Raw genomic sequence first — 25,383 nt, 5'->3', positions numbered from 1 at the left:
CCACAATACATATATTATCATCTATTGTATAAATCACAGAATAGCTGAGGCTGGCCAGCCTACTCACAGCAGATGCAATTGCAACAAATTACTCAAAACTACATCCAGTTGGATTTTGAACATCATTTTCAACATTTTGCAAAGATGGACACCCACAACTTCTCCAGGCAATCTGTTCCAATGTTCAATTACCTTCATTTCTTTTCACTTCTCACATGAACCTGAATGCTACATTAGTTAAGCACTATCTTCGCAGTCATGTCCAGCAGAGAGAATCAATTGCATTCAAATAAAAGGACAACTTGTCTGACCTAGAGGATACACAGTCAAGATACATTTGAAGTTGAAGAGCATCATCCTTGTTGAAAAGTAAGGTTATGTGTGTCTTGGGGTGACTTTATGATGGTGAATTGTATTCCCATTCGTCTGTTTAGCCCAGAAATAAGTTTTGCACCTTTAAGACTGAGAGCAAGAGGGGGAAGAGAAGAAGCGTGGAGTTTGTTTTCAGACACTGCACTCACTCCTCCAAATTCCTGCTCCTGGACTGTGTTGTCTGTGGATGGACAAATAAGACAGCCAGACAGAGCTCTCCTTTGCTTTTAGCTAGCTGATGCAGAGAAGTTCCCTGGACTGTGTTTTTTCTTTTTCTTTGGACCTGCTCAAACCTGCTCTGGACTGAACACCTGGAAGAGCACCAGCAGCTCACTCCTGGAGCCCGCTGGGCCCAGCCTGAGCTGTGGCATTTCCAGTGCAGGAGGGACCGATAAAGAGACTGAGTGAGCCGAGGGAATCTTTTTCCCTGAACCAGCTGGGAGAGAGCCTGCTTAAAACTGCTTTCTAGAGTAACCCCTTTTGGAGGTTTTCTCCCAAATTTGCCCTAAACCAGGACAATGCAAATGGTTCGACTTCTGTGGTTGGATGCATTTAGAAATTTAAATGCATTTTTTAATGTTTGCTTACAATAACCTGTTTTAAAGTATGTAACAGACACTCAGTTTCCATTCTGGAAGTTATCAAAGGGAGTAACTGAAAAATTCTCTTTCAAAAGTAAATAAACTACATATATGCAATCTGTGTATGTGCACATGCATTTATCTCACAGAGCAAATAAATATATAGGTATTGACCAGAAAACACATATGAGAATATAATAAAATGGACAAAAAGAGTTCAGCCAGGCACCTTAGATAAAAGGCCATAAGGGAATGAATAATTATGTATTCTTTACACAGTTTTAAATGGTGTACAGTAAATAAAGCCTGGGCTGCTAACTGAATGATAAGGACTAAAATATCAAGTAGCAGCTCAATTCCTGAGTACCACCCATCCTGTTCACTGAATGAGGAAGGAAAAAATAGTGTGAAACAATGCAATTAGACATCGTAATGCAAAGGCATAGGAGAGCAGGATTAAGGGCCCTGGTAACAAGTTCTCATACTTCCTAGGAAGTTCCAGCAACTGTTCAGAATTTGCATTTTACAACAACATCTTTTAGCATAATATGTGCTTACGTACAAAAGAACAGTTACACCTGCATACAATATTGCATTATGAAGCTGAGTAATTCCCCTCAATTTAAAATGTCACATTCATCATGAACAAAATGTTACCACAAGTTAGAACCCACGTATTTCCCTTTGTGTTTATTTTTCTTTAATATTTACAATGTCATTGTGTTCTATTTCTAACATGTAACTTTACTTATAATGGTAGGCACTGTCATGCTGTAATAGACAATGCTTGTGGGAAAGCTGCCAAACGGTACAAGCAAGTCGTACATGGGTTTGAGCTGCAACGTGTACTTTAAATTTGTTTCCTATGAATCTCTGTGGTGTGGTTTTTTTTCTTGTTTTTTGGGGGGTTTTTTGTTTGTTTTTTTTTTCCTTTATTCAACTGGAGTGTTTTGGTTGTAGTTTATCATTGTAACAGCAGCACAAATAAGAGGCACTGGCTTCTGTAGAAACCTGAAGTCACTTTAGTCTCTTGGCACATTCTCATGCATGCTGTGCTGAAGCACTACTTTCGACTATCAAACGAAGCTCCAAAAGAATAACGGCTCACTGCTAAAGATGCTAAAAAGTGCCAAGAACACTCCATATAACATAAAAAATAAAGCAAAACCACTTGTATGTAATTCATACAAGACAATTTACAAAACGTTGCATTTCTAACACTGGATTGTAAAACAATATACACATAAACAAAAGAAGTACTGAAATAAAACAAATATCCTTCCTGGATAATATTTCTCTCCACATTTGTCCTATCTATTACATGATGTTAAAATGAAAGGTCACTTCTCTCATGCTTCTCCAGCTGGAGTACTTCCAAGAAAAAAAAAGTAACCTGAAATGTAGTAAAGTGAAACTTGTTTTTCTCTCTCAGATCACACCAAATTATTACAGCTCCTACATGATTTTTTTGGTGTTACTTAGGGCTCACCTGCTCCAGAGATTTTTCCACAGCCTGAAGGAATTAACAGATTATTGTCTGTGTCCCTACAGACTTTCTCCCTCCTGAGAAGGCTCAACAACACGATGCTAGCTTTGCAGTAGTAAATCGAGCTCCACAGCTAGCTCTACACAGAACAGGTGGGAAAAGCATAAAAACGCTCTACATAAGGCTTAGGTCTAGTTTATAGCTTTGATTAGAGAAATAATTTCTTTCCTAGGTATACAAAATACTGTTTGTACTAAAAAGTTAAAGACAACACTTTTACCCTGCCCCTTCCAGCTGTTCTTGTCACAGCCACTTTCAACAGGGATGAATTATACCAAACCAAAAGTATTCCATTCTTCAGGCTTGCAGTGCTCCAGTTCAGATCTCAGTTAAACAAACTCCAAATGACCTGCATCAACTTCAGTTTTCTGGCAGATCAATGTTTCCTTTCTGAAAACCTCAGCAGAAGACACAGAAGACCTGTCTGCCCTAGTTCCACTGCTCAGCATCCAATGCATGCAGACTGCTGAAGGTAAAACTTAGCATGGTCAGGACCTTTGGATCACATATTTAGCAGGCAAGCACCTGGGGCATTACAAAAAGAAAAATGCCTTCGTTATGACTCTGCATGGTTCTCAGTCACCAGCTCTGCCCTGGAGGATCCCACTGTGCTCTTCTGCCCTTGCCCTACATGGAATCCTCCTCTGGCCAGTTCAAGGTGCTCTAGTTTTAGGGCTACTTCATTCCATTGCAATAACATAAAGCAGATTTAATGGACCAGAGCCTCTTAGCCTTGAGGCCCTGTGTGTCTCAAAAACTATTGTCACAAAATATAACAAACCTTCTCTCCAGTTTAATACATCTGTGCAAGCTGTGCCAAATTGCTATGATGTAGCATTAAGAACCAGGTATATTGAATGTAATTGCACCTGTCAGTCAGTTCAAACTCTCTACTCTGTGCACTTTACTATCAGTAACATGTTTTGACAAGAATAATGCTTTTTGATTATTTCAATAATTATGATTCTTCCTGTGGTCCTACACACTTCTAAGACACTTCAGTATGCACAAGTTCAGTATCTTCACCACAGTGCAGATATTCAGCCTTATAAAAAGATCACACTGAACAAATAAAACACAACTTCATTCTGAGCCAAAGCCTTCTTCACATTCCTTGTAAAGATTACCAGCAAGTTAGAGAAAATTTTAAATACTGAATTTTGTCCCCTATATGCAAGAAGAAAAAAATGTCATTGACATATTGTTTGTTACTGTTTCAGTTTTAAACAACCAGTAAAAAGTTGCAACATTAATGAACTACAAAAGACACAACTAATATAGTTAATACAAGGTTGACTTAACAATCACAGTAAATCTGCTTCATCTACCAACAACTGCAATCTTCAACTATCCAAGAAGTCTTTCAGAGTTTCAAGCTGCTCATAAAAGTAGTCTGGAAAAGTGCACCTTTTCAAAACAAATTTCAGTCATACATTCTTCAGCTGGTGAGGTGTTAAGTATAATAAGATTAATATGAGGAGCTGGGTTTGTTTTAAACACTGTTGCTCTATCCATACATCCATCATAAACTGTAAATATCTGACAGCTTTTTGGTAACCTGTGTTAGACCTTAACAGCTTAAATTTGTAACATTATGGCTGCATTAGTAGCATCAGGAAGGAAAAAAAAAGCAGCAATGGCACACAGTTCACCTTCTTATCATCATCAGTGACAGCAAGACTTACTGCTTTGAGGAATGAATTTGAAGGATTTCTTCCTAAATAATTACTATGTTTTTGCTGAGGATAAGCTGGGGGATGACAGCAGACCTTGCATTTGGATGTGGCAATAAGAATACAAAGCGGTGCAAGTGACAAAGTAAAGTATTGTTTCGATCTATCAGAGAAAGGTATTACACTGTGCAAGAGCTTTTTACAAGCTAATCTTGACCACTTTATAAGATTAATATATCAAGTCATTTCACTAATCCATTCTAAATACCTTCTAAACAAGGCAGTGGCAGGTGATGCTTTTTATTTTATTGCTTCCAACTTCGCCAGCATTTGGTTCTTTTGAATGACAGAGTAGTGACGTCTGTGTGGAGACAGATCAACCACAACAAATGACAAGTGGTAATGTCTCACACTAAATGTGCATCTTCTGCTCTAAGTTTGTTTCTCTGGCAAAGCTGTCTTTTGTTTCTATGACAACTTAAAGTGTTTCCTAGTTCCAGGAATAGTAAGCCTTTGCCTTAGAAATGGTATTATATTAACATCAGGGTGGAATTTTAGGAGTGGCTATATACCCTACAAATTGCAGTTGAGCACAGGATTAACCAATTTTTAAAAAGATGCTGAAAATACATTGAAGTCTTCCTTTGTCAGTCAAGGTGTTTTCACTTGGATCTGATTTCTCCCAAAACAGGTGTAACTATAAAACTGTTCTTCCTTGCAGATGACCCAAGTGAATTTATATTTGCAACACCTCTTTCTCAGTAGTCTGAGTTCTAGACTTGTCCAAGATGCAACTCTAAATCCACTTTTCTCAGGAAAACTGTACCAATACCTTCTTCACTGGTTATGTAAGTCAAGATCAATGTCCTTCCTTTTCCACACTTGCTGCCAAGGAACCTGGCAGTATCCATGCCTTACAGTAAAGTCTGATATTCTGCCTTTTAGCTGAAGGTTTACAGATTCTTTCCACTCATTCAGACACAGCCACCAGTTTACCAGGGTTTTTGCTTGCTTATTGTGTACTCTCACCAACTGAATCACAGGTCATCCCTTCACAAGCATTTCCATGAACAAAAACTGCCACTTCTGCACTGGCAAGCTCTGGAAGGTAGTTATCTCTACTCAAGGAAGATTCCATTCATAGTTGCCCTGAGAGCAAAACACTCCTTAAGACAAAACATAATGCTTCCTAATTCTTAATTCTGCACATTCTTAATTGTGCATTTAAAAATTTAAAGGTATTATTCTCCATCACATCCCCAAACTTCAAGTTGCAAATTAGCAAATACTGTAGAAGTGAAGAGGCACTTAAGATCCAGCTTGGCCAGAAAAAGCCACATTTTATCTAATTCAGTATTGTGTATTCTATGTAATTCATTTTTATCTCCTTAGTTAACTTTCCCTGCTTTTTGTTACAGGCACTGCTGACTGTATCCTTCAAAGGAGAAACATATCTTTGTGTCAGTTCTGTGTTCTGAGATGTAAAAGGAATATTCAGGTGCTAGGCAAATTATCAATTTAAATGCAAATTAACTGAATCAAAAAGGATGCCAAACTGGCTATATATAAAAACCATATAACAATGATAAAGAAATCACTTTACCACGTACAAGAGCAATTTAATTAATCTATTTTCCTACAGATGAACCAGATACAACACTACGATTTATAATAAACTAGACTCAACTAAGTAAACAGCAGTTAAATGTGTTTTGCTTTGCACAGTATTCTAGAAATTCTCATATAGCATTAAAAAACACTAAGCCATCTGGAAGATGAAACATTTCAGAAGGATTCCATGAGTTAACATGACTCAACAGATTTTTCCTATGAAATACACTTTAGTCTGAAGACTCTACAATTGCAGGATTGGTAATAACATTTAGTAAGCAAAAGAACTTTGTGTACCTTGTCAAATATTGTTTAGGGATACAATACAATAACACTCCCATCTAAATTTTGAAATAAATTAACAGAAAACAAAGAAAAACAATTACACCAGGTTTGCTGTAGTTTTTTTATAGAAGACAAAGAACTACAACAGTTTCTTCAGAGAAAGTAGCTAGAACTTCAAGAGAGTCAGTCATTCACAGTAGTTTTGAGTATCATCTTTAAATGTTAGAAAGAGAAAAAATAACCAAACTGACATGGCCAGGGGAAAAAAAAAAGGAAGTTAGTAAACAAATAAGTAAATCAAAAGTGCTACAAACATACCATGTATGGGAATAAAGTTCATCAACATAGAAAATGAGGCATGCCTAGTTTACCCCAATGGAGTCTATAATATTCAATGCTTCAGGGACATACCTGAAAATATCACAAATCACCACCAAAAACCCCCTAACAAACTGTATCAGTAACCTCCTGCCCAAATGAGAAGCAGGGATGGATTTAAGAATTATTCAAACCACGCTTAACATTATCTCCGCTGGATCTCATGTTCTCCATGAAAAGCAGTAGTGGCAGAACACATCAACATCACTACCTTATGACAACAATGCAGCACATCTTATTTGAGAGCAGCTACCCTAATTAGTAAAAGGTGAAGAACCCCTTTCAATGAGAAGCACAAGCCTTTCTGAAAAGAGAGCAATTTTCCTGTTACCAACATTAACTGTAAATCTCTGCATTCATTTTCTAGTGGTGTGATTTTTCCTTATTTCTAATAATTCACATTAAAACATAGTAGGAAAAAATATTCCTTAAGAGATTGTTGCCCACTATGTTGCAATCCTAGCTCAATTTAAAAAATAAATAAATAACCATGTTTAAGAAAAAAGTGTGAAAACTCTGAATGAACTCTCCACTTCCGAGCACACAAAATTTAATCTAACACAGCGTTAGAAAATCTATGCTTTATTCTGACCTGCTGTCCTACAGTTTATTTCACCTCCTGGCAAAGTACATCACCACATGACTAATGGAGAAAATGCATGGACTGCAAAGTGTTTGAAACACCAACACTCAACAGATTCCAGCTGCCAAGTTCACATGAATATTCCCATCAATACAGTTTTAAAGTGTTATCATATATTAAGGGAAAAGAAGACGAAAAAGAAAAAAAAGTCACACCAGATAAAAATGCCAGCTACTGGGACAAGTGTTCACCTGAACAAATATAAACAATTATACATTTAATCAGAACAGGAAAAACCTAAATCCATGGTTTAACTAAAGCTGGTGATTTCTCTAAGTTCTCTCTGAATATGTAAGTTCTTTCATCAAACAGAAAGCAGTGCTTTTTATATGGGCATACCTACAAAGGATTTTGCCTACTATTAAAAAGCAAAAGAAACACTACCACAGCACACAGTGGCCAGCATGAACACTTCTTGACAACATAGTTGCTTAAAGACCATTACACCCATAAGAATCTGGATGCTTTCCTTTCCCCAGATGCAAATCATGTTTTACAATTCAGAAGCTGCTCCTGACTTTCGTTGAAATCAGTAACTAGATGATAAAATTATTAAGCTTGCCTTCAGCATGAGAGACTTGCCTAAACTCAGACTTTGATTGCAACAGGTTTTTTTAGTCATTTTGCACAGGATAGAAGGGGCAAAAAAAGTCAAAATACATTTGTTCTTTCTTCCAGGACTGACTAGCACTAGCAAAACACAGGCCTTACTCTACCTTAACATGTTCACAATCATCAGCTGGAGCAGACTAAGCCAGAAGGGGAAAGTTCACAGGAGCGAAGTTTCACACCAGCAGAATTGAGTCAAGTTTAGTCAAAGCACTACTGTGCTCAAAATGCCCATCTTCAGACCTGTAGAGCTGAGCTCTGCAGCTGTTCTTTCTACATAAGAGAACTACTTGGGGAAAGCCAGAAATAAAGGGCACAAATAACTCACTTTTTCACCCACAAAAATCATATGGAAAAGCAATGACAAAACATTACATTTTCATTTTCTAAAGATATCTCTTCTGCAGAAAAAGAATACTTTATATTTGCTCTGTTTATGATACCAGATCTTCTGCCCCTTATGCAATTAAAAGCCTCCAAATTAGAGATTTAGCTTAGTGCTGACATTTTAATCAGTTTTTATAAATTCACATTTGATCACTTCAGCTGATCCCATACAACCTATTAGTAATATCCATTGATGTGAAAGAAAGTTTCAAGTTTTCAAGCAAGAGCTACACTGGAAAAAGTGAGGCTGTCTGGAGACCAACTAGGTAAATCCCATTTGTGTAAACAGGTTAGTCATAATGCACACTTCATTTTTTCACTTCAAAACACAAGTCACACATTTCTCCTAACATTTCATTTTTTAGCTTGTCAAATTTCAGCAGAAGCTTGGTTTCTGACAGAGCTTTAAATGCTCTGAAAAACGTGGAGATCCCCTAAACCAGATTAATCTAAACGTAGTTGCTCATTGGCCTCTTCTACATCTCCTGCCTTGTCCTGCCTGTTTGCCACCCTTGCTTGCTGCTGAAATGCAAAGGCTATTGTCGCTACTCCTCTTCCTATATGGTAGGCAAGAGGACACCACCAGCGTGAACTGTTTCACAAATATTCAATTAATAGTCAACACACACTCAAAAGCAAGAAAAATTTATTTCAACCACTCCAAAGATATACAACAAAAATCCCATGACCCATATTGATATTATACTGCTCTCCCTGCTGATATTATCCAGGTTCTCTAACTAGCTGCAATATCAATTTTGAGTATCCACCACAGGAAGACAGGAAAAAATGTAATTTGGGAATTTCAATGCTCTTTTTAAATATTCATTTCCCTATCAGAAACGGAACATAACACAAACCTTATCAGTCTGCTGTTTTTATTTTTATCTGAAAGCACTAAAATGTGTTCAACAACACACATATCTAGTGTATCAATCTGTATCAATCTCAGGTGTATAATCTCTGATGCACAGAGTAAGCTGATGTCTAGCCGCATCTACCTTAAGGCACAACCTCAGCTTCATAACACTGACAATTTCACTGGAATAATAATTGATAAAACAATACTAATTACTAGGCTAGTGCAGTACCACCATGTGTAAAAATTTCTGAACTCTTGACATAAAGCACTGTCTCACCGTAGACACAGTTTTCAGCTAAAAAACACAGTGGAAAGACAATCTTTCGTCCATAAAAAAAGCAAACATGTAACTGTGATAAATCCTTTTCCACAATTTATATTGTTACCTGGTCCCTCTGTATGTGCTAGCAATAAAATCAGGTATATTTTATTGTTTTTATTTAGACTACTAACACTCTAGATCAAATGAGATTAGGACTCAGATAGTCTTTTTGGTTTATTGCCATTTTATAGACAGTTTCATTCCCCTTCTTGTCCAATATGGCAAAATGATTGTTCCAAGTGAAACTACAGTAAATCACATCAGTAACTGTATTAAGTTTTGCAAGCATTACATTTCTTAAATTTCCTTTTACCTTTGACTGATAATCCTATTTACACCAGCTTAATAAGGTCTAACAGGATCAGTGAAGGTTACTTGAATTTGTATCTCTGTCTAATATCTTTGTCTGCAAGTTTCTATACTGAAATATCTCCTAATTAACGGGAAGAACTTTCCAAAGGCACAGATTTCTTGTGCAACTATCCAAAGGACCCTCACAAAATAAAAATATAAAAGAAGAAGATCCCTTTTCAAATTTGTATCTATTCAATATGAAACAAAAACAAAGGGAAGCCAACAATAGTTTTTCTCTGCACTTCCCAGATGGTTTTAAACCGGGAGACAAGCCAGTCCTAAAGTAAGTCTGCAAGAGGGAATAGTATAAAAAATTCCTCCCAGGTCAAGATATTTGAGTTAGAGCAAGCACCAGTGTATCTTCCATGCTAATTTCATTAGTGAAGATAAAAGAATCACAGAATAGTTAGGGTTGGATGGCCTCCAGAAATCATTTGGTCCAGTCATCATGTCCAGTTGAGTTTTTAACATCTTCAGGCCTTCCTGCGCAGCCTGTTCCACTGCTACGCTATCCTCAACATAAAAAGTCCTGCCTCATATTGAGGTGAAATTGCTTGTGTCATTTATCCTTGTCATATCACTGGGCACCATTGAAAAGAGTCTGGCACCATCCTCTTGGCACCTACCTTTCAGATATTTATATGCGTTGATGGGATCCCCTCTCAGTCTTCTCTAAACTAAACAGGCCCAGCTCTCTCTGTCTGGTAAAAGGTAAAAGGCCATTCAGCAGGGGGGGACTGTGACCTTCAACTCATGGATATCAAGAAACCCATTGACTCAAAAGAAGGGCAAGACTGAGCATGCAGACTTATCAGTATGAGAAGCAAGAGAATAATTCATCCAAGAGAACTTAGAATACTAATTAATATGAGAAGTAGGTAACTTGTAGCCAAAAGTTCACCAAAGTGGATCTATAGTGTAAAATTTCAAGAATGGGTGTTAGCTTTGCAGATTTACCACACAGCTCTCATCTAAGCACAAATCTGAAAGAAACAAATACCTCAGCTCCGTGTGTGAGACTGGCCTACTGCACATCAGCTGATAAGAATTCTAGGGACAATGGTGCCACAACCAATTGGCAGACAGTCACTAGTGAGGCTCCCAAAGGCTCAGTACTGGACCCAATACTGTTTAAATCTTTACCGATGATTTGGATGAGGGGACCAAGAGTACCCTCAGTAAGTTCATGGATAAGACTAAGTTAAATGGGAGTAAATGGGAGTGTTGATCTCCTGGAGGGCAGGAAGGCTCTGCAGAGTGATCTGGGCAGGCTGGATCATGGGCTGAGGCCAATGGTGTGAGGTTCAACAAGGCCCAGTGCCGGGTCCTGCCCTTGGGTCACAACAGCCCCAGGCAGCTCCACAGGCTGGGGCAGAGTGGCTGGAAAGGACCTGGGGGTGCTGGTGACAGCAGCTGAACATGAGCCAGGGTGTGCCCAGGTGGCCAAGGGGGCCAATCGCATCCTGGCCTGGATCAGCAATGGTGTGGCCAGCAGGACCAGGGCAGGGATTGCCCCCCTGCACTTGGCACTGGTGAGGCTGCATCTTGAATCCTGTGCTGTTCTGAGCCCCTCAATTCAAGAAAGACATTGAAGTACTGGAGTGTATCCAGGAAAGAGCAACAAAGCTGGTGAAGAATATAGAGAGTGGGTCCTAGGAGGAGCTGTTGAGGGAGCTGGGATTTATCCTGGAGAAAAGGAGGCTCAGGGGTGACTTTATCGCTCTCCACAACTGCCTGACAGGTAGGTGTAGCCAAGAGGAGGTCAGCCTCTTCTCCCAAGCAACAGGAGACAGGATGAGAGGAAATGGCCTCAAGCTGCACTAGAGAAGGCTCAAGGTGGACATCAGGAAAAAATGGGTTGCTAAGCACTGGAATGGGCTGACCAGGGACATGGTGGAATCACAATTCCTGGAGGTGTTCAAGAAATGACTGGACATAGCACTAGTTGGTCGGCAGGTTAAAGATTTGCACTAACAACCTTAAAGGTCTTTTCTAAACTACATGACTGTGAATAACATAGTTCTCTGTGGAAAAGAAAGCCACCTGTCTTTCTGAAGACACAAACCTGATCTCAGTATGGCTGAAATACTTCCCAACTCTGGTGTGACCCAGCACTTCCCCAACCCCAGTTCTAGACAGACATTTCAGAATCTAGTGCACAATTTGATCCCTTTTCACACTTTTTTTGTGTCCGTACTATGCATTCCACACCTAAATGAGGCTGCATGCTGACTAATTTAACCGTATTTTAAGACTGACTTTAAATTTCTGCAATATTTTTTTGCATACATACTAGCATTTATTCTAGCCAAACTATTTATAATACTATTTCTGCCACAGCTGCTTCTATTTTTAATCAACTGGGAAGCATGCAAGCAAACTGAGATGGAGATCACACATCTAAAGTAACAGCTGAAAATATCTAATTATAACTTGGTATTGCCTTGTAAAGAAGTAAAGTTTTAGTAAGGAGAAAAGGGAGTTACTGTGGACTTTTTTCCCCAGTTTAGTGTAGAATGTTACAAAACCTATCAAGTGTAATGAATATTACACTACTGACACATTGACTTGGCCAGAAGAATAATTTTATAAGGAAGACACTTTTAACTTGCCAGGGAGGATCCATCCATATTTGACGGTAATATATCTTCTGTTCCTATTTATACATCTACCAGACTCTCTAACCTTTGGTAAACATAGCTTTCTAGCAATCAATTGGCCATCAAATTATTGTTCTGTCAGCTGTTGCCACAGACCAGTGCTAGGGAACAGTGCTTCGTTCTCTGCACTCCCCTGCCTACTAGATTACTTCTTTTTTCATATGAGCTGATCCTCTGATGAACATGTTACACTAATATTCTACTCGTACAATAAGACCCTCTGATTTGTGTGAATTTTATGGTAAAAAGCTGTCAAATTTTAGGAGTGTAGGTAGGTTTAAAACATACTTAAGGTGGAGCCTAAAAAGATATAAAATAGAAGCTGATCCATCCAGCTATTTATTATCAATAACCATATATAAATCATTCTTTTTAATGAGACATCTCAACTATTTAAGACCTTCAGTCTAGGTTTAACAGGTAGACACAGGGATCTCAACAGCAAACTCTTTCTTTACAATTACAAATCATGAGCCACTAAGACAGAGAAAACAGCTGTAGAAATATTTTATCAGCTCAAAAAGTACAAAAGATTACTGTCTTAAATTTAGAAATTACTTTATAAGCAAGCACGTATCAGATTAAAAAAAAAAAAAACGTTCTGCAGAAATTGTTCAGTATAAGTTGAGAGAAGACTATGTGGCTTGATAGTATTGATAGGATACTCACATCAGAATGTGTGTAAAAGCAAACTATCCATGCTGAAATGTCTTCTCTCTTCACAAACAGTCTCGAGTTTATTGAATTATTCTTCTACAGTGTTTTTTTCCAAGCTAACAATATTCTCAGTAACCTTCATAATTGTTTAATGGGATTTAACATAATTGTTAAATCCTAATTTACATCTGCAGCCTAATCTGAATACAGCTTTATTTATGCACTGAAACATAAAAAAAGCTTGAAAATTGTCTGAATGCTTTCCCTTGTAACTCTTTCTCAATTCCATGCTCCCATATGAAATTGGTTTCTATTTAACTCTTAACTTTCACAGATTTATAAATGCATGTTTTATTTTGTCTTTCAGATGATTACTACTAGAGCACTTTCTTTAATTTTGTCTACCTGTGTCCACATTTGTTACTCACTAAGAAGCTCCAGCAAACAAATTAACCAGCACCCCTTTATATTAAGCTTCTGTTTCAAGGCACCAGCAGCTAATGTAAATACATTAATGCAATGTAATACAGCAAAAGCAATTTAGAGATTACATTTATATTGCTTCCATGTATATCTGAGAACCAACCCTGCTTTGTAGGTCAAGCAGACAAGTCGGAATCCCCAGTGTCTCAGCATCTTTTATACTTCACATTTTTTTAACTGTGTGATTATATCAATGGACAAGGACAGGGTTACAAGTATCAATTATCTGCACTTCTCTAAGGCCTTCAACACAGTCCCCTGCAACATCCATCTCTCTAAAATGGAGACAGATGGATTTAATGGGTGCAGTAGGTGGACTGTTATGTGGCTAAAGAATTGGTTGGGACAATCGCATGCAGAGGCAGCGATCAGTGGTTCAGAATCCCAAAGGACAGAGACAAACAAATGTCCCTCAACGGTCCTTAAGCATTATTTAATATCATCCTTAATGACAACGGACAAAGGAATCAAGTGAACCCTCAGCAAATTTGCAGATTACCCCAAGCTGAGTGGTACAGTTGACACACCTGAAGAAAAGGAACCCATCAAGACGGACCTGGACAGGCTGGAGAAGAGGGACCATGGGAATCTCATGAGTTTTAACAAGACCAAATGCAAGGTCCTGCACCTGACCTGGGGCAACTCCCAGTACGAAGCTTCAGGATGAACACGTTGAGAGCAGCCCTGCTGGAAAGCACTTGGGCATGCTGGTGGTGGCTGAGAGGTTGGACATGACCCAGCCATGGGCACCTCACAGCCCAGAGAGCCACACAGGTCCTGGACCGCATCTAGAGCAGTGCAGCCAGAGGAGCCAGGGAACAGATTCTGCCCCTCTGCTCTGCTGAGACACCACATGCAATACTGTGTTCAGTTCTGAGGTCCTCAGCATAGTAAAGATTATCACTTGTTGAAGTGAGTCCAGAGGAAGCCATCAATATTATGAGAAGGATGGAGTACATCTCCTATGAAATAAAGGTTGGGATTGTTCATCTTGGAGAACAGAAGATTTCAAGGTGACCTAACTCAGTATCTGAACGGAGTCTAAAACAATGGAGACACCTTTTTACAAGGGCATGTAGTGAGAGGACAAAGAGTAACGGCTTCAAACTGAAAGAGGGCAGGTTTAGATTGGACATTGGGAAAAAAGCTTTCCTGTGAGGTTGGTGAGGCATTGGAACAGGCTGGCCTGTAGAACCCGTGGATATCCTATCCCTGGACATATTCAGGGCCAAGCAGAATAGAGCTCTGGTCTAGCAGAAGACGTGCTTGCCTATGGCAGGATAATTGGAACTAGTGATCTTAAGGTCCCTTCCAATCCATACCATTCTATGACTGTGTAATTGTTTGAAGTTTAGCTTTCCCAGATTTACATCAGACCCAACACGAGCTCATAGCTGTCCAAGTTCATAGCACCATATCCTAACAACTCTACTCTCTTTTGACTGGACAGGCCAAGATCCTCTCCCCTCACGAAACATTCATCTCACTAAGTCATTATACAGCATGTTCCTTGCTGCTTCGGGTCAGCCTTATCACTGATCCAGAAATGGACTTCATCAGGGTCCAGGACAAGCAGACACAAGTGAATCACTGCAATCAGCTGACCACACATGAACGATCTTCTGGGCAATTTGTAACTCAGAGTCCTCTGACTCACACAGCACTGCTGCTGCTCTCATGAGACACACTATCTTGCTTCCAAGTCTCCCAAATACAACCATTCTCCCCTAACCATGACGTTAGGAGGCAGATGCAGGAAACTTGGGACATGCAGAATTAAACGTCAGAACAAAGCCCATCAGAATGTAGGCACAAAACCAGTATTCCTTTACAAGTTTGTGATGCTCTTGCTCCAAGCCCAAATAACATCCCTGATACAAGCAACAGTCCCTGCAAGCTGTGCAGGCTGTGCTTCCACTACATCCTGCCACCTGGGCAAACAGCTGCTGCACAGGAAGGCAAAAGGAATAAAAAGGATCCCACCAGTCTTTACAGTGCCAAGATACAAAACAACGTTTCCAAAGTAACAAGTTTGTTTGGTTTTAATTTTTTTCTTTGTTTTTGTGGGGGATTTTGTATGTGTGGTGTGTCTCTGTGTGTCTGTGTGTGTAGTGTGTTTTTTTTAACTACGAGAGCTGAACCAAAAAGCTTAAAGAAAAGCATGCAAGATTTGTTGATGGCAATTTGCTGCTAAAAGCAGGCAAAATAGTCCTTGCTTTAGCATAACAAGATCATGAGGCTTCTGCGCACCTGCACCACCAGGAACAACTGCCAGCTCTTCCTGAGGCAACAAATGAGCGTGACAAAACAAACAGCTGAAGAAGTTCTGCCAGACTTGCCTTTCTACAGCTTCCTACTCTGGAACTACCTGCAAAAGTGACTCTCAGCCACATTCCTACTCTTGAACAGGAGAGCATCCTCGCTCCCCCCAGCCCAGGAAGGAATGATCAGCGATCTGTAGGCCAGAAAGGTAGAGGAGGCTGTCAAAAGGTACAGCAGCAGGTATGTCTGCAGAGAGACAAGGTGTATGCAGGCAGGACTTGGAGACAGGCTGCACTGCCATTGCCTTTGGAAATTGGAGTTGCCTTTGGAACTGGAGTTCAACTTTCCCACCTAGTTACAACTTCATGGGAGAAAGTTGGTGGGCTTTCTTCACCAGCAGCTTTGCAAATGGATTCCTTGAGGCGGAGTGCTTTCTGGTCAGGTTGCCACAGCAACTACTGGTAAGGGCTGACTTGCAGCAGTCTGTAGGTGACTGACACGAAACAGTAGTTCTTCAAGTGCAACAGGAATACAAAGGAAAGACACAGTTTGTCTCTCAGAAGCCCTGTGCTAACAGCACTTCCCTCCTTACTTTCATAGTGACCTGAATAATAAATACTGAGGATTTCACACTACCTGAAGCATGTCCTTGGAACACAGATGAGCCTTTGAAGAACACAGGATATCCCCCTTTTGTTAATCAGTGCACTGTGCCACACTTTGGCCAGCCAAATCTGCTCAGGGTTTCTCCTCCAACCAGCACACAATCAGATGCAGTACCTGCTCCAGGACAGGTTTGTCTTCCTTCCTTTTCTTGAGTAGCCTCAGCCCATAGAGTAGTAACCCAGTACAGCCTCAACAGCAATTAATTTTGCAGTATCTCAAATAAAGTGAAAAATGGGATTTCCAGGCAGTGGTAGTAATGGATACACAGTTTCATATTTGCTGGAGTCTCACAAAAGAATCAGCTGAATACTGATGCTCTAAAATGTGCACTGTAGTTTATTTTATTAGAAGTTACATAGTAAAATCAACCTCAGTGAACCTATGAAGTTTTTTGAATACATCTCTAAAAAGGCGGAACAGCCTTATGAACTAGGAAGTACTGTTATTGCATCTGCTCATATCATCTTTTGATGCCAGTCTATTTTTTTACTCTGAAACTTCGTATTGCTTCATAGCACTCAACAACAGTGTTTGATTATTTTCCATATCCTTGCCAACTTTTTATTCAATTAAAACCTTTTGTTGTTTAAGAATGAGACAAATGAACTTCACATAGACTTACAAAAAGACATCACACAAACTCAGAAAAGCAAAGTGGAACTTTTCTTACAGTTTCTATTACATTTTGCAGATACAAACAAAATCTCCCCACAATTTTTTAAAGTTAAAAAAACAAATGCTGCACTTGAGTAGGAATCAATTCCCCCATCAAGCACAAAGAGCTTCTCTTTAACAACATATCCTCTGCTGACACAACATTCCATTTTAGAAATGGTCCTTCAATAAAGGCACTCACTTTTGTAGCTGATGGTTCCACTAGTCTCTGACGGTGGCGTGCGGAGCTGAAATGACTCTTCTGAGGCGTCCCTTCCTGACAGTGAATGAAGAAAGGGGAGGAAGAACAGAGGAAAGGAGGGCAATGGATCGTGGAGGGGATGGAATGGAGGATGTTGGAGAAGGGAGAGGGAGAGTATTTAACTGAACTGTATTTTCACTAACTTTGAAAAAACTTTATTACATCAATTTAAGTAATACCACTGTACAAATATCAGAGAGAAAACGAAGCATTTGCTTTAAAAAGCAGCATCTCTAAGTTTTTATATATGTATTATTCACACACATTTAATGATGCTGTCTCCTATAAATCCACATATATACACATGTACACATGCTTACTTCACTTCCAGATACACACATTAAACATTCATTTCACTTTTCCAAAGTATACACATTATCTTACATTTTCTGTATCAACTTATGCAGTTAAACACAAAAACCCAAATCCAGCTGGATTTATGCTTCAACACAAATATCAAAATCTCCTCTAGCAAAGTAAGATTTTTTTAGATTCATATACTCCACCCAGATCTGCAATAATCACCTTAAATTCTAGACACTTTTACCTTAGAGAGATTAATGTCCTTGCCTGAGAAAACAGAGAAAGCCTAGGCTCACACAGGTAAAAGGTAAGTATTTTAGAAAGCAAAACCTGAAAGAGCATTCAGCTGAAAAATAGCCTGAAACCTGATAGTCTTCGTTGCATGTGCAATACAACAAGAGATTTTTCCAGGACATGAGATACTAGTTCCAAATCCTCTACTTGCTTAATATCTAAGAGACAGAAGTGCAACATTTATTTTCTTCCCCATGACACTTCAAACGTGCTGCGTCAATCTCTCCAGAATCTTTCCAATTCTGAAAGCCCCTCACTGCTGTAATACGTATGAACTTTACTTACTCTGTAGTAAGTATGTAGTAAGTCTGCTATTTCAGATGTGCGTCTGAAGGGGAGAAGATATGGGTGAAGAGCCTGCTTCTAATCACAGGAATCAGAGAATGAAAATTTATAAGATTCATTTTTTCTTTCTCACTTTTTTTTTTTTCTTTTTTCTGTCAGAGCCAATGTACACTTGTCCTAAGAGTCTTCTCTGGAAAAAAAGTCACAGTATTTTAAAAATATAAGACAGACCCTCTCCTATTTCTGAAAAGATATTCACAGGGTTGTTTAAATGAAAATACAATGCTACTCAAATATTTTTCAAGGTCTCAAGACTTAGTTTTCAGAAAACATTTTTATAGAAGAAGTTTTTACACCTCCTTAACAAAAAAGCTTATATTTCTAGCATGATATCACACAGACAGAACCTGTCCTGTAACTCAAAAAGATCTGGTGGAAATAAAGATTACAGCCACAGTGGGATGATTACATCATAATTCACCAAATCAGCAACAGCAATAGTGTAAACTAGCTCTAATCAATAGAACCAGCAGTACAGAAAAAGTAGTTATCTAAACACCTGTTACAATTGCAGAAGACTGTTCTGCTGATGGCAATGTAGTTTGGTAACATTCCATTAAATTACTGGTGTAATGGACTAAAATTAGCAGTAAGTACTATGGCTGGATGACCTTTTACACTTCTTATTTAACAATTTCTTCTAAAATTTCTCAATGCCCTTGACATTATAATCTAACATCAAATTTTATATAATGAACAACGGATGCTTGAAAAGGGTCTCCTTTCTGTCACAGTTTGGAAACAATGGTAGGGTCAGCTTAACCTGGACATTAGCTAGCAAAAATGCTGAACTTCAGAGGCCTTACCTTCTCCCATATTAAGCTACTAACTAATCTGACATGGGATCCTGTACTTAACTGAGAAATGTGGAATTATTTTTCCTTTAGTTACATTTTTCTTTCTTTCCAGTCTCTCCTTCAGAATGCTTTCCAGAAGCGGTTGAGAGTTGGCACAAACACAGTTAACACATAGAAAAAAAAAACAGTGCAGCACCAATACCATTCCAGAAGCAAAAATGTCTACCTAAATTGATGTCATTACTCCTAAGAAAAAGGAAAGTCAGAGTTCAGGCTATTAAATGGGCTGTGCCTTCAATCATGTCAGCCAATACAATATTGTGAATCAGAACATATTAACAGTTCACTCTTTAGCCCAAAACATGAAGTCTATCCTGACTTCATGCAGTACCGTCCCATGTATAGATGATAGTTTATCATCAGGACATGTAAAGGTTAAACTAAGATCAACAAGAGATTAAAAAAAGCTGCAAAGACTCAGGTTCTTTCACTATGATAAAAAATTCAACATAGAGCATTTGAAGACATTAGAGACATTAGACTGTATGCATACAAGCTCCGCATCATAATGTCACATTCCTCAGTATTGCATTTCAGGTGATAAAAACAGAAACTTTCTGCCAATGTCAGCAGTAGGTACTGTTCCATAGAGGATTGTCTAATAAGGGCAGACAAACCAGAGTCAATGTCACGGAGAAACAGCAATCTTTAACTTGGGAAAAAAAAAAAAAAAGAAAAAACAATAACAACAACAACAAAAACTTACATGCTGAAAAGACTAACCATTCAGAGTTACTGCAGTTTTTACCAGTAAAGCACATAGAGTGGATCCATGATAAACTTGAAGGATGAATGTCCTTTAGAGAGGAACCAGTCAGTTGCAATAATAAGTTGACATAATAAAACTTTTTGTTTTGTTAGAAAACAAAATCCTTACAAAAGCCAACACAATTCAAGTCAACAAAAACAGCTAAAGGAAAAAAAATGACTGATCCTAAATAATTCTAAATGATAACCTAAATAATATACTAAATAATAAGGTATTTTAGTATTTTAGTTAGGTGGCATGCAGAAAATTGGCATGGGAGCAGAAAGAGACAGCAACTTATTTCATTTAACAGGTGCGAAATCAAAGAAATAATCTTGTGGGAAATGCACATCTTAGGGTAAGAAAAACAACAACCAAAAAAACCCACATATAACCCAAAACAAACACCCCACCAAAAAAAAAAAAAAAAAGGCAACACAGACGGGGCAACAAGTATTGCACGTAGTTTATTTCTGAAGTCACAGAAGCCTGAAAATAGCTGTGAGGACAAAATATGATTTTGGCTGAAGAGGCTGGTAGATAATTCAGCTATGTATAGGCTTCACTACTGATACCAAAAGCTGTTTCCATTAAGAGTAGCTACCATTCACTGTGTGGCTAGTCTCATGAAAACACGAGTATCAAGAGAACAGCAAGAATAGCAAGTGACACAAGCATGTGGTCTTATCTGAAGAGATTTCTACCTCCAGACGGAAGTGGCCACAGACCTCTTTTTTTTCCTCTCCATGTTTTTTAGCTGCCAGACCAAGATCTGAAATGAGTGGCAAAAATTCCTCACAGAGGAGATGAATTCACCAACAAACCCCACAGCTGGTGTCTGACAGATCTGCAAGTATTTAGCACTGAAGTAAAAATAATTCACAGACACAACTCCATCCACATCAAGCTGGGCAAATCCTTATGCTGACAAGGCTATTTAAATGTTTTTACATTAATGAGCGTCATACTGAAGAATATCCTCCTCACACAACCTCAAACTATGATCACTCTAAATATGCTTCCTCCAAGACTAGCCCCAGGCTATCTCAAGATATATCTGCACCCAAGACTCAAGTCCCTGCCACGTCCTTAAGTGTCCTGTAGAGGTGACTGATATATAGAGGTGTCCTATAGAGATGACTGAGCATCCTGGCATTTGAGTTTAGCAATAGCTACAGCAAAACTTATGGCCAAGACCTGCTGTCATAGTTAAAGACTGCATCTAAACTTTTTGTTACATTCCTTTACGTGGCAATCTACCTCCTGTTGTATAGTGTCCTGCACTAGATGCAGCTGTTCTATTCAATTACCAAACCACTACACTGTATATTTTTAACTGCTCTGAAGATCCCTTTTTTCCTTTCTTTCTACTGCAGTGTTAAAATGTTACTCTGTTATAATTCATCTATTTAGGAGGGCTATGTAAATACAGCTGTGAGGGTGCAGCAAAAATACAAGAAAGGACAAAGTAAATAAGAAAATTAGGAATAAAAATGTGTTAGAATGTAATGTGTTTAGTCTGATTTTTTCTCTTTCTTTCTTTCTTGCTTCAAAGGAGCCAAGATATCAGCAACAAAGAATGCCATTCAACTTCTGATAACTCAATAGTTTTAGGATATAGCAAAGAAAGCAGTAAATACGGTGGCATGGCTATACAATCAAGTCATTTCAATTACCAAAACATTCAACAGCATCACTGCAACACTAATTTATGATATTACCCAGTTATGTTTTTATTAATTATATGACATCATTCAGAAAGTCAGCGTGCTACATTAGCATTAGCATTTCTTCCTATACACAGCTTCCTGGCACTGGATACCTGCTGAACAGATCTGTGAACAACATCAAAACCATCTCTGTCAGATATCTGCTTAGTAAAAGCTGCTGATGATTAGACTGTGTCCATCCAGACATTATGACTATTTCATACTTAATCCTTGAAAGTGTGTTAATAGATAAAATTTTAACATCTCTTTTTTTTCTACTACATTCTATCTAAGGTTATATGTTATCTGCTGTAAGGTTACCAGTAGCCTAGCCGTCTTGTACAAATAAATTCCTCTGTGTTTCAACTTACCAAAGAGATAATGAAATGCTATTCCTGTTTCAGCAATAACATGAGACTTGGAAAGAGGAAAAAACAAAATATCTAGGACGACTCAAAAGGTAAATTATTCAAATTTTCAGTGTTATGGGTGCAGATTGGTTAACAGCTTTTCATAATTCAGAAGAAGGGAAAAAGAGTAGTCTTTACAGGCACTGGGGGCCTTTTTCTCATAAAAATTAATTCAACTTATTAAAACAATAAGATATAGAGGTAGCAGAGACGTGCAGAGAGAGAGGGAGGCTGTACACATTCTGTTCCCACAAAAATTCACAAAACTGGACAGCAAAACATACTCTGCTTACATGCAATGATACTGAAAATTCACTGACACTTAAAGGGTATACAGTGTGGAAAAGCTGAATTACTCAAGGTAACATGCAAATAATGCAACAGATTGATGACGAAACTATGAGACTCAATATAGGCAGCAAGCCTATAGATCAGCAAGTGCTCAGAAGCTTGGAACTTACCCTTCTGATAATATAGTACAATTGAAAAATATCTCCAAGCCCTTGTACTGGTACAAGAGGTAACAAACAACACAAACAACAATCATGCATTTTAGTCTCCATAACTTCAAAGTACACTGAATTCAAATTACTCATTTTTGTAAAACAGAACAGCAGATAGTAGGCAAGCCAGCATGCCAAGTGTGGGGGCAGGACCAAGTTATATATTGTAACACACAGTCCTACCCTTTCAGAAGCAAGTGTGAAATCTTTTGGGATTTGCTGGGGGGGGAGGGATGCATTGGTTTGGCTTTCTTGCTGATGTCCACTGCCCTAAAATTTGAATTCCAGTGTAATAGTTAACTAGGCTCTGAGCCAAGCTCTATAGGCTGATCAGGAAAGCTCTTTCTGCTTCAGAGGCATCGCACAGCAGAGAAAAAGCATAATTAAGTAAGAAAGATTTCTACATAGTTATGGAATTTGAAAAACACTCATAACTGTTTGTCAGTTATTTGACAAACAATGTCACATTATGGCACAACTGACAATCCTTACAGCCAAGGAGAGATATCATGTCAATAAAAACCAACACACACGTGCAGTTTCAATTTTGAACAGTAAGAAAACAAACCCTTGAAAGCTATCTCCCACAAAGAACACAAACCAAAGGCCAGGAATGCATCTTGCAGCAATAAAGCTGTTAGCAAGAGAAAGTTCTGGCAGACAAAAGAAATAATCTCAGGTAAATTTCTGTATCCCATTCTTACACCACAGCAACATATGTTAAGTTCTGAATAACATAAATGTGTAACTAACATGTTTGCTGTTATTGCTTGGCAGTCTAACACATCAGTGTGCCAGACACTCTCCTGTTAGCCCTCCTAGTTATGGCTCTACCCTCTTCTCCCTAATCACTTCCAGTTCTACACAATCATTACAGCATTTGAACAAAGAACACTGGGCCATTTTGAAGGAGAAAGGGGCAAGAACTAATTTTGACAGGATCCTCATTGATTACTGCATTTCCTCAGTGGTACTAAAGAGAATGCACATAAAAAATGGGTGTTTTAATAAGACCTTTTTTCTAGAATAGTTCCTTTGCAGAAACTCATCCATTTAAAAGTAACTGAATCTTCCCCATATATCTCCTGAGAGCCTCAAGACAGGAAAACACACTTCACAAACCTATAAGCCAGACCAGCATTACTGGATTCAGCATCAGAAGAGGTTAGTATTGATTTGTCAGATAGACTCCACATCAGAAAGAAATTACATTGAAATAATGGAAGGTGTCTTTATGGTGAAACAGAAAATCAAAAAGCATACACTACTACATTTTGCAGCAGTGCTAAAAAACTAACTGGAAGGTTCAGTTCTTACTATTAAAATAAAGCAAGAGACATAACATGCTACAGAAACCATTAAAAGACATCAGCCCTAAGCATACACAAATAAATAAATACACAGGAACAGAAATTCAGAAAACAAAATGCATACACAAAAAAGGTGATTGTTCTCTTGTTATTCTACTGTAAAACCCCTGAACACCATAAAAAAATCAGACAATAAAATCAGTTCCAAAGTCTTCTCAAAAATGTTCAAAAATATTCAGGTCCTGAGCTGCAATCTCAATCAGACAAGATCTGAGATTTGGTCATTTTGCTGTGACCATAAGGAGAATGTACGAAAGAATGCCAGAAGACAAAATGGAGAAAAATAAAGTCGGCATTACTGGTAAGGCAAACTGCATGCAACATAAAACAAATTCCAAATAAATCTGTGCTGAAATATGAGGAGCAAAGCAACGCACAGTCCTAAGAGCAAGAAAACAATTACACTGAAGCAATTTAACAGTCAAGATGATGCTCCAGTCTAGCAGGCACTAGTCTCCTCAGTCAAATGCAATGTCTTTGCAGTTACCTCATACAAATACATTTGTTAAGGATTAAATCTCTTATCACAACTACAAAACAACGTATGTAAATGCAGTAATAGCCCCTACTCGAGTCATAGATGTGATATGCTCAACCTCAAATCTTCTTTGCTGCCGACCAACCCAAAAAATTTGTAGATTTTGGCTACCCTGTCCTAAAAAAAATTTTGAACTGTTGCTTCCAGACAGTAGCAAATACTCATGACAAAAGTGACAAATATGAAGATGTTATTAATGCTTGAATGTTAAAGCCTTCTATTTATCATTGTCAGCCTAATAATACACCATACTTGACCACCACTTTCCTCACACCAAATAAACTGTGATACTCGTCAATGTTAAAACACAAATACACTCCTCTGTCTTGAAGAACTGAAAGAGACCAGCACATGAATATAGAATCAGAGTAACATGAAATGTAGCGCTTACTCTCGTCACAAACATTTGCTCTAATTTTTCATTTATATTATTCCTCCCTTTACTGAACTTCTCAACATTTACTAAAATCTCAAAAAAACCAAAGTAATTTAAAACTAAAAAGCTGGGTTCCCAAGGGACACTGAAGTCCTAAAATCAATTTTCCACTCATAACCTAAATTTTCCAGCTGCGCTCATGAGTGTTGTATTCATAAACCACAAGAGTTTGGGGAATACTTCCAGGTTCTTCTGCACACAAATTCTGACTGTTGAATTCCCCTAATGTATCTGCACAACTTGGGTACATACAACTAGGCTTTTTTAAAGCAACTGAAATGGTATTCTTCTAGAGTCATAATTTAAAGGAAAGTGGTAAAACACCTTAAAAAACCCTTTTCACATCAAAATAATTCAGAAGTTAAAGCAAGCACACACTTTGTACACTTAGCACACTTTCCTTACTTTTCACATAAAAAGTTACAATGAGGGACAGGAGAGGAATTTACATTAGCTGAAAAACATCTTCAGATATGTTTCTGTATTTGATATAGCATGATTTATTTGTAGAGAATACCAAGAATATTCAAATACACAAAACACATGCATAAACATGCACACTTAAAGCTGTAGTTTTCTACGGCTAAAATACTATCAGAGGAT

The 25,383-nt window shown here is 38.3% G+C and overlaps 1 protein-coding gene across 9 annotated transcripts in view; it reads right to left on the bottom strand.

The window, feature by feature from the left end:
- MAST4 (microtubule associated serine/threonine kinase family member 4) overlaps positions 1-25,383 on the bottom strand; it is a 278,548-nt gene that overhangs the window by 142,360 nt on the left and 110,805 nt on the right. For 5 of the 9 annotated variants that reach the window (XM_072922412.1, XM_030258923.4, XM_030258924.4 and 2 more), the window contains one exon: positions 17,208-17,282. The exons of the other annotated variants lie outside the window; for them this stretch is intronic. In XM_072922412.1, coding sequence (XP_072778513.1) covers positions 17,208-17,282 — 75 coding nt within the window. The remainder of the gene's footprint in view (positions 1-17,207; positions 17,283-25,383) is intronic. 9 annotated transcript variants of the gene reach the window in all.

Source organism: Taeniopygia guttata, chromosome Z (assembly GCF_048771995.1).
Source record: "Taeniopygia guttata chromosome Z, bTaeGut7.mat, whole genome shotgun sequence".
Lineage (NCBI taxonomy): Eukaryota > Metazoa > Chordata > Aves > Passeriformes > Estrildidae > Taeniopygia > Taeniopygia guttata.
This window is presented reverse-complemented; position numbering and strand designations above follow the sequence as displayed.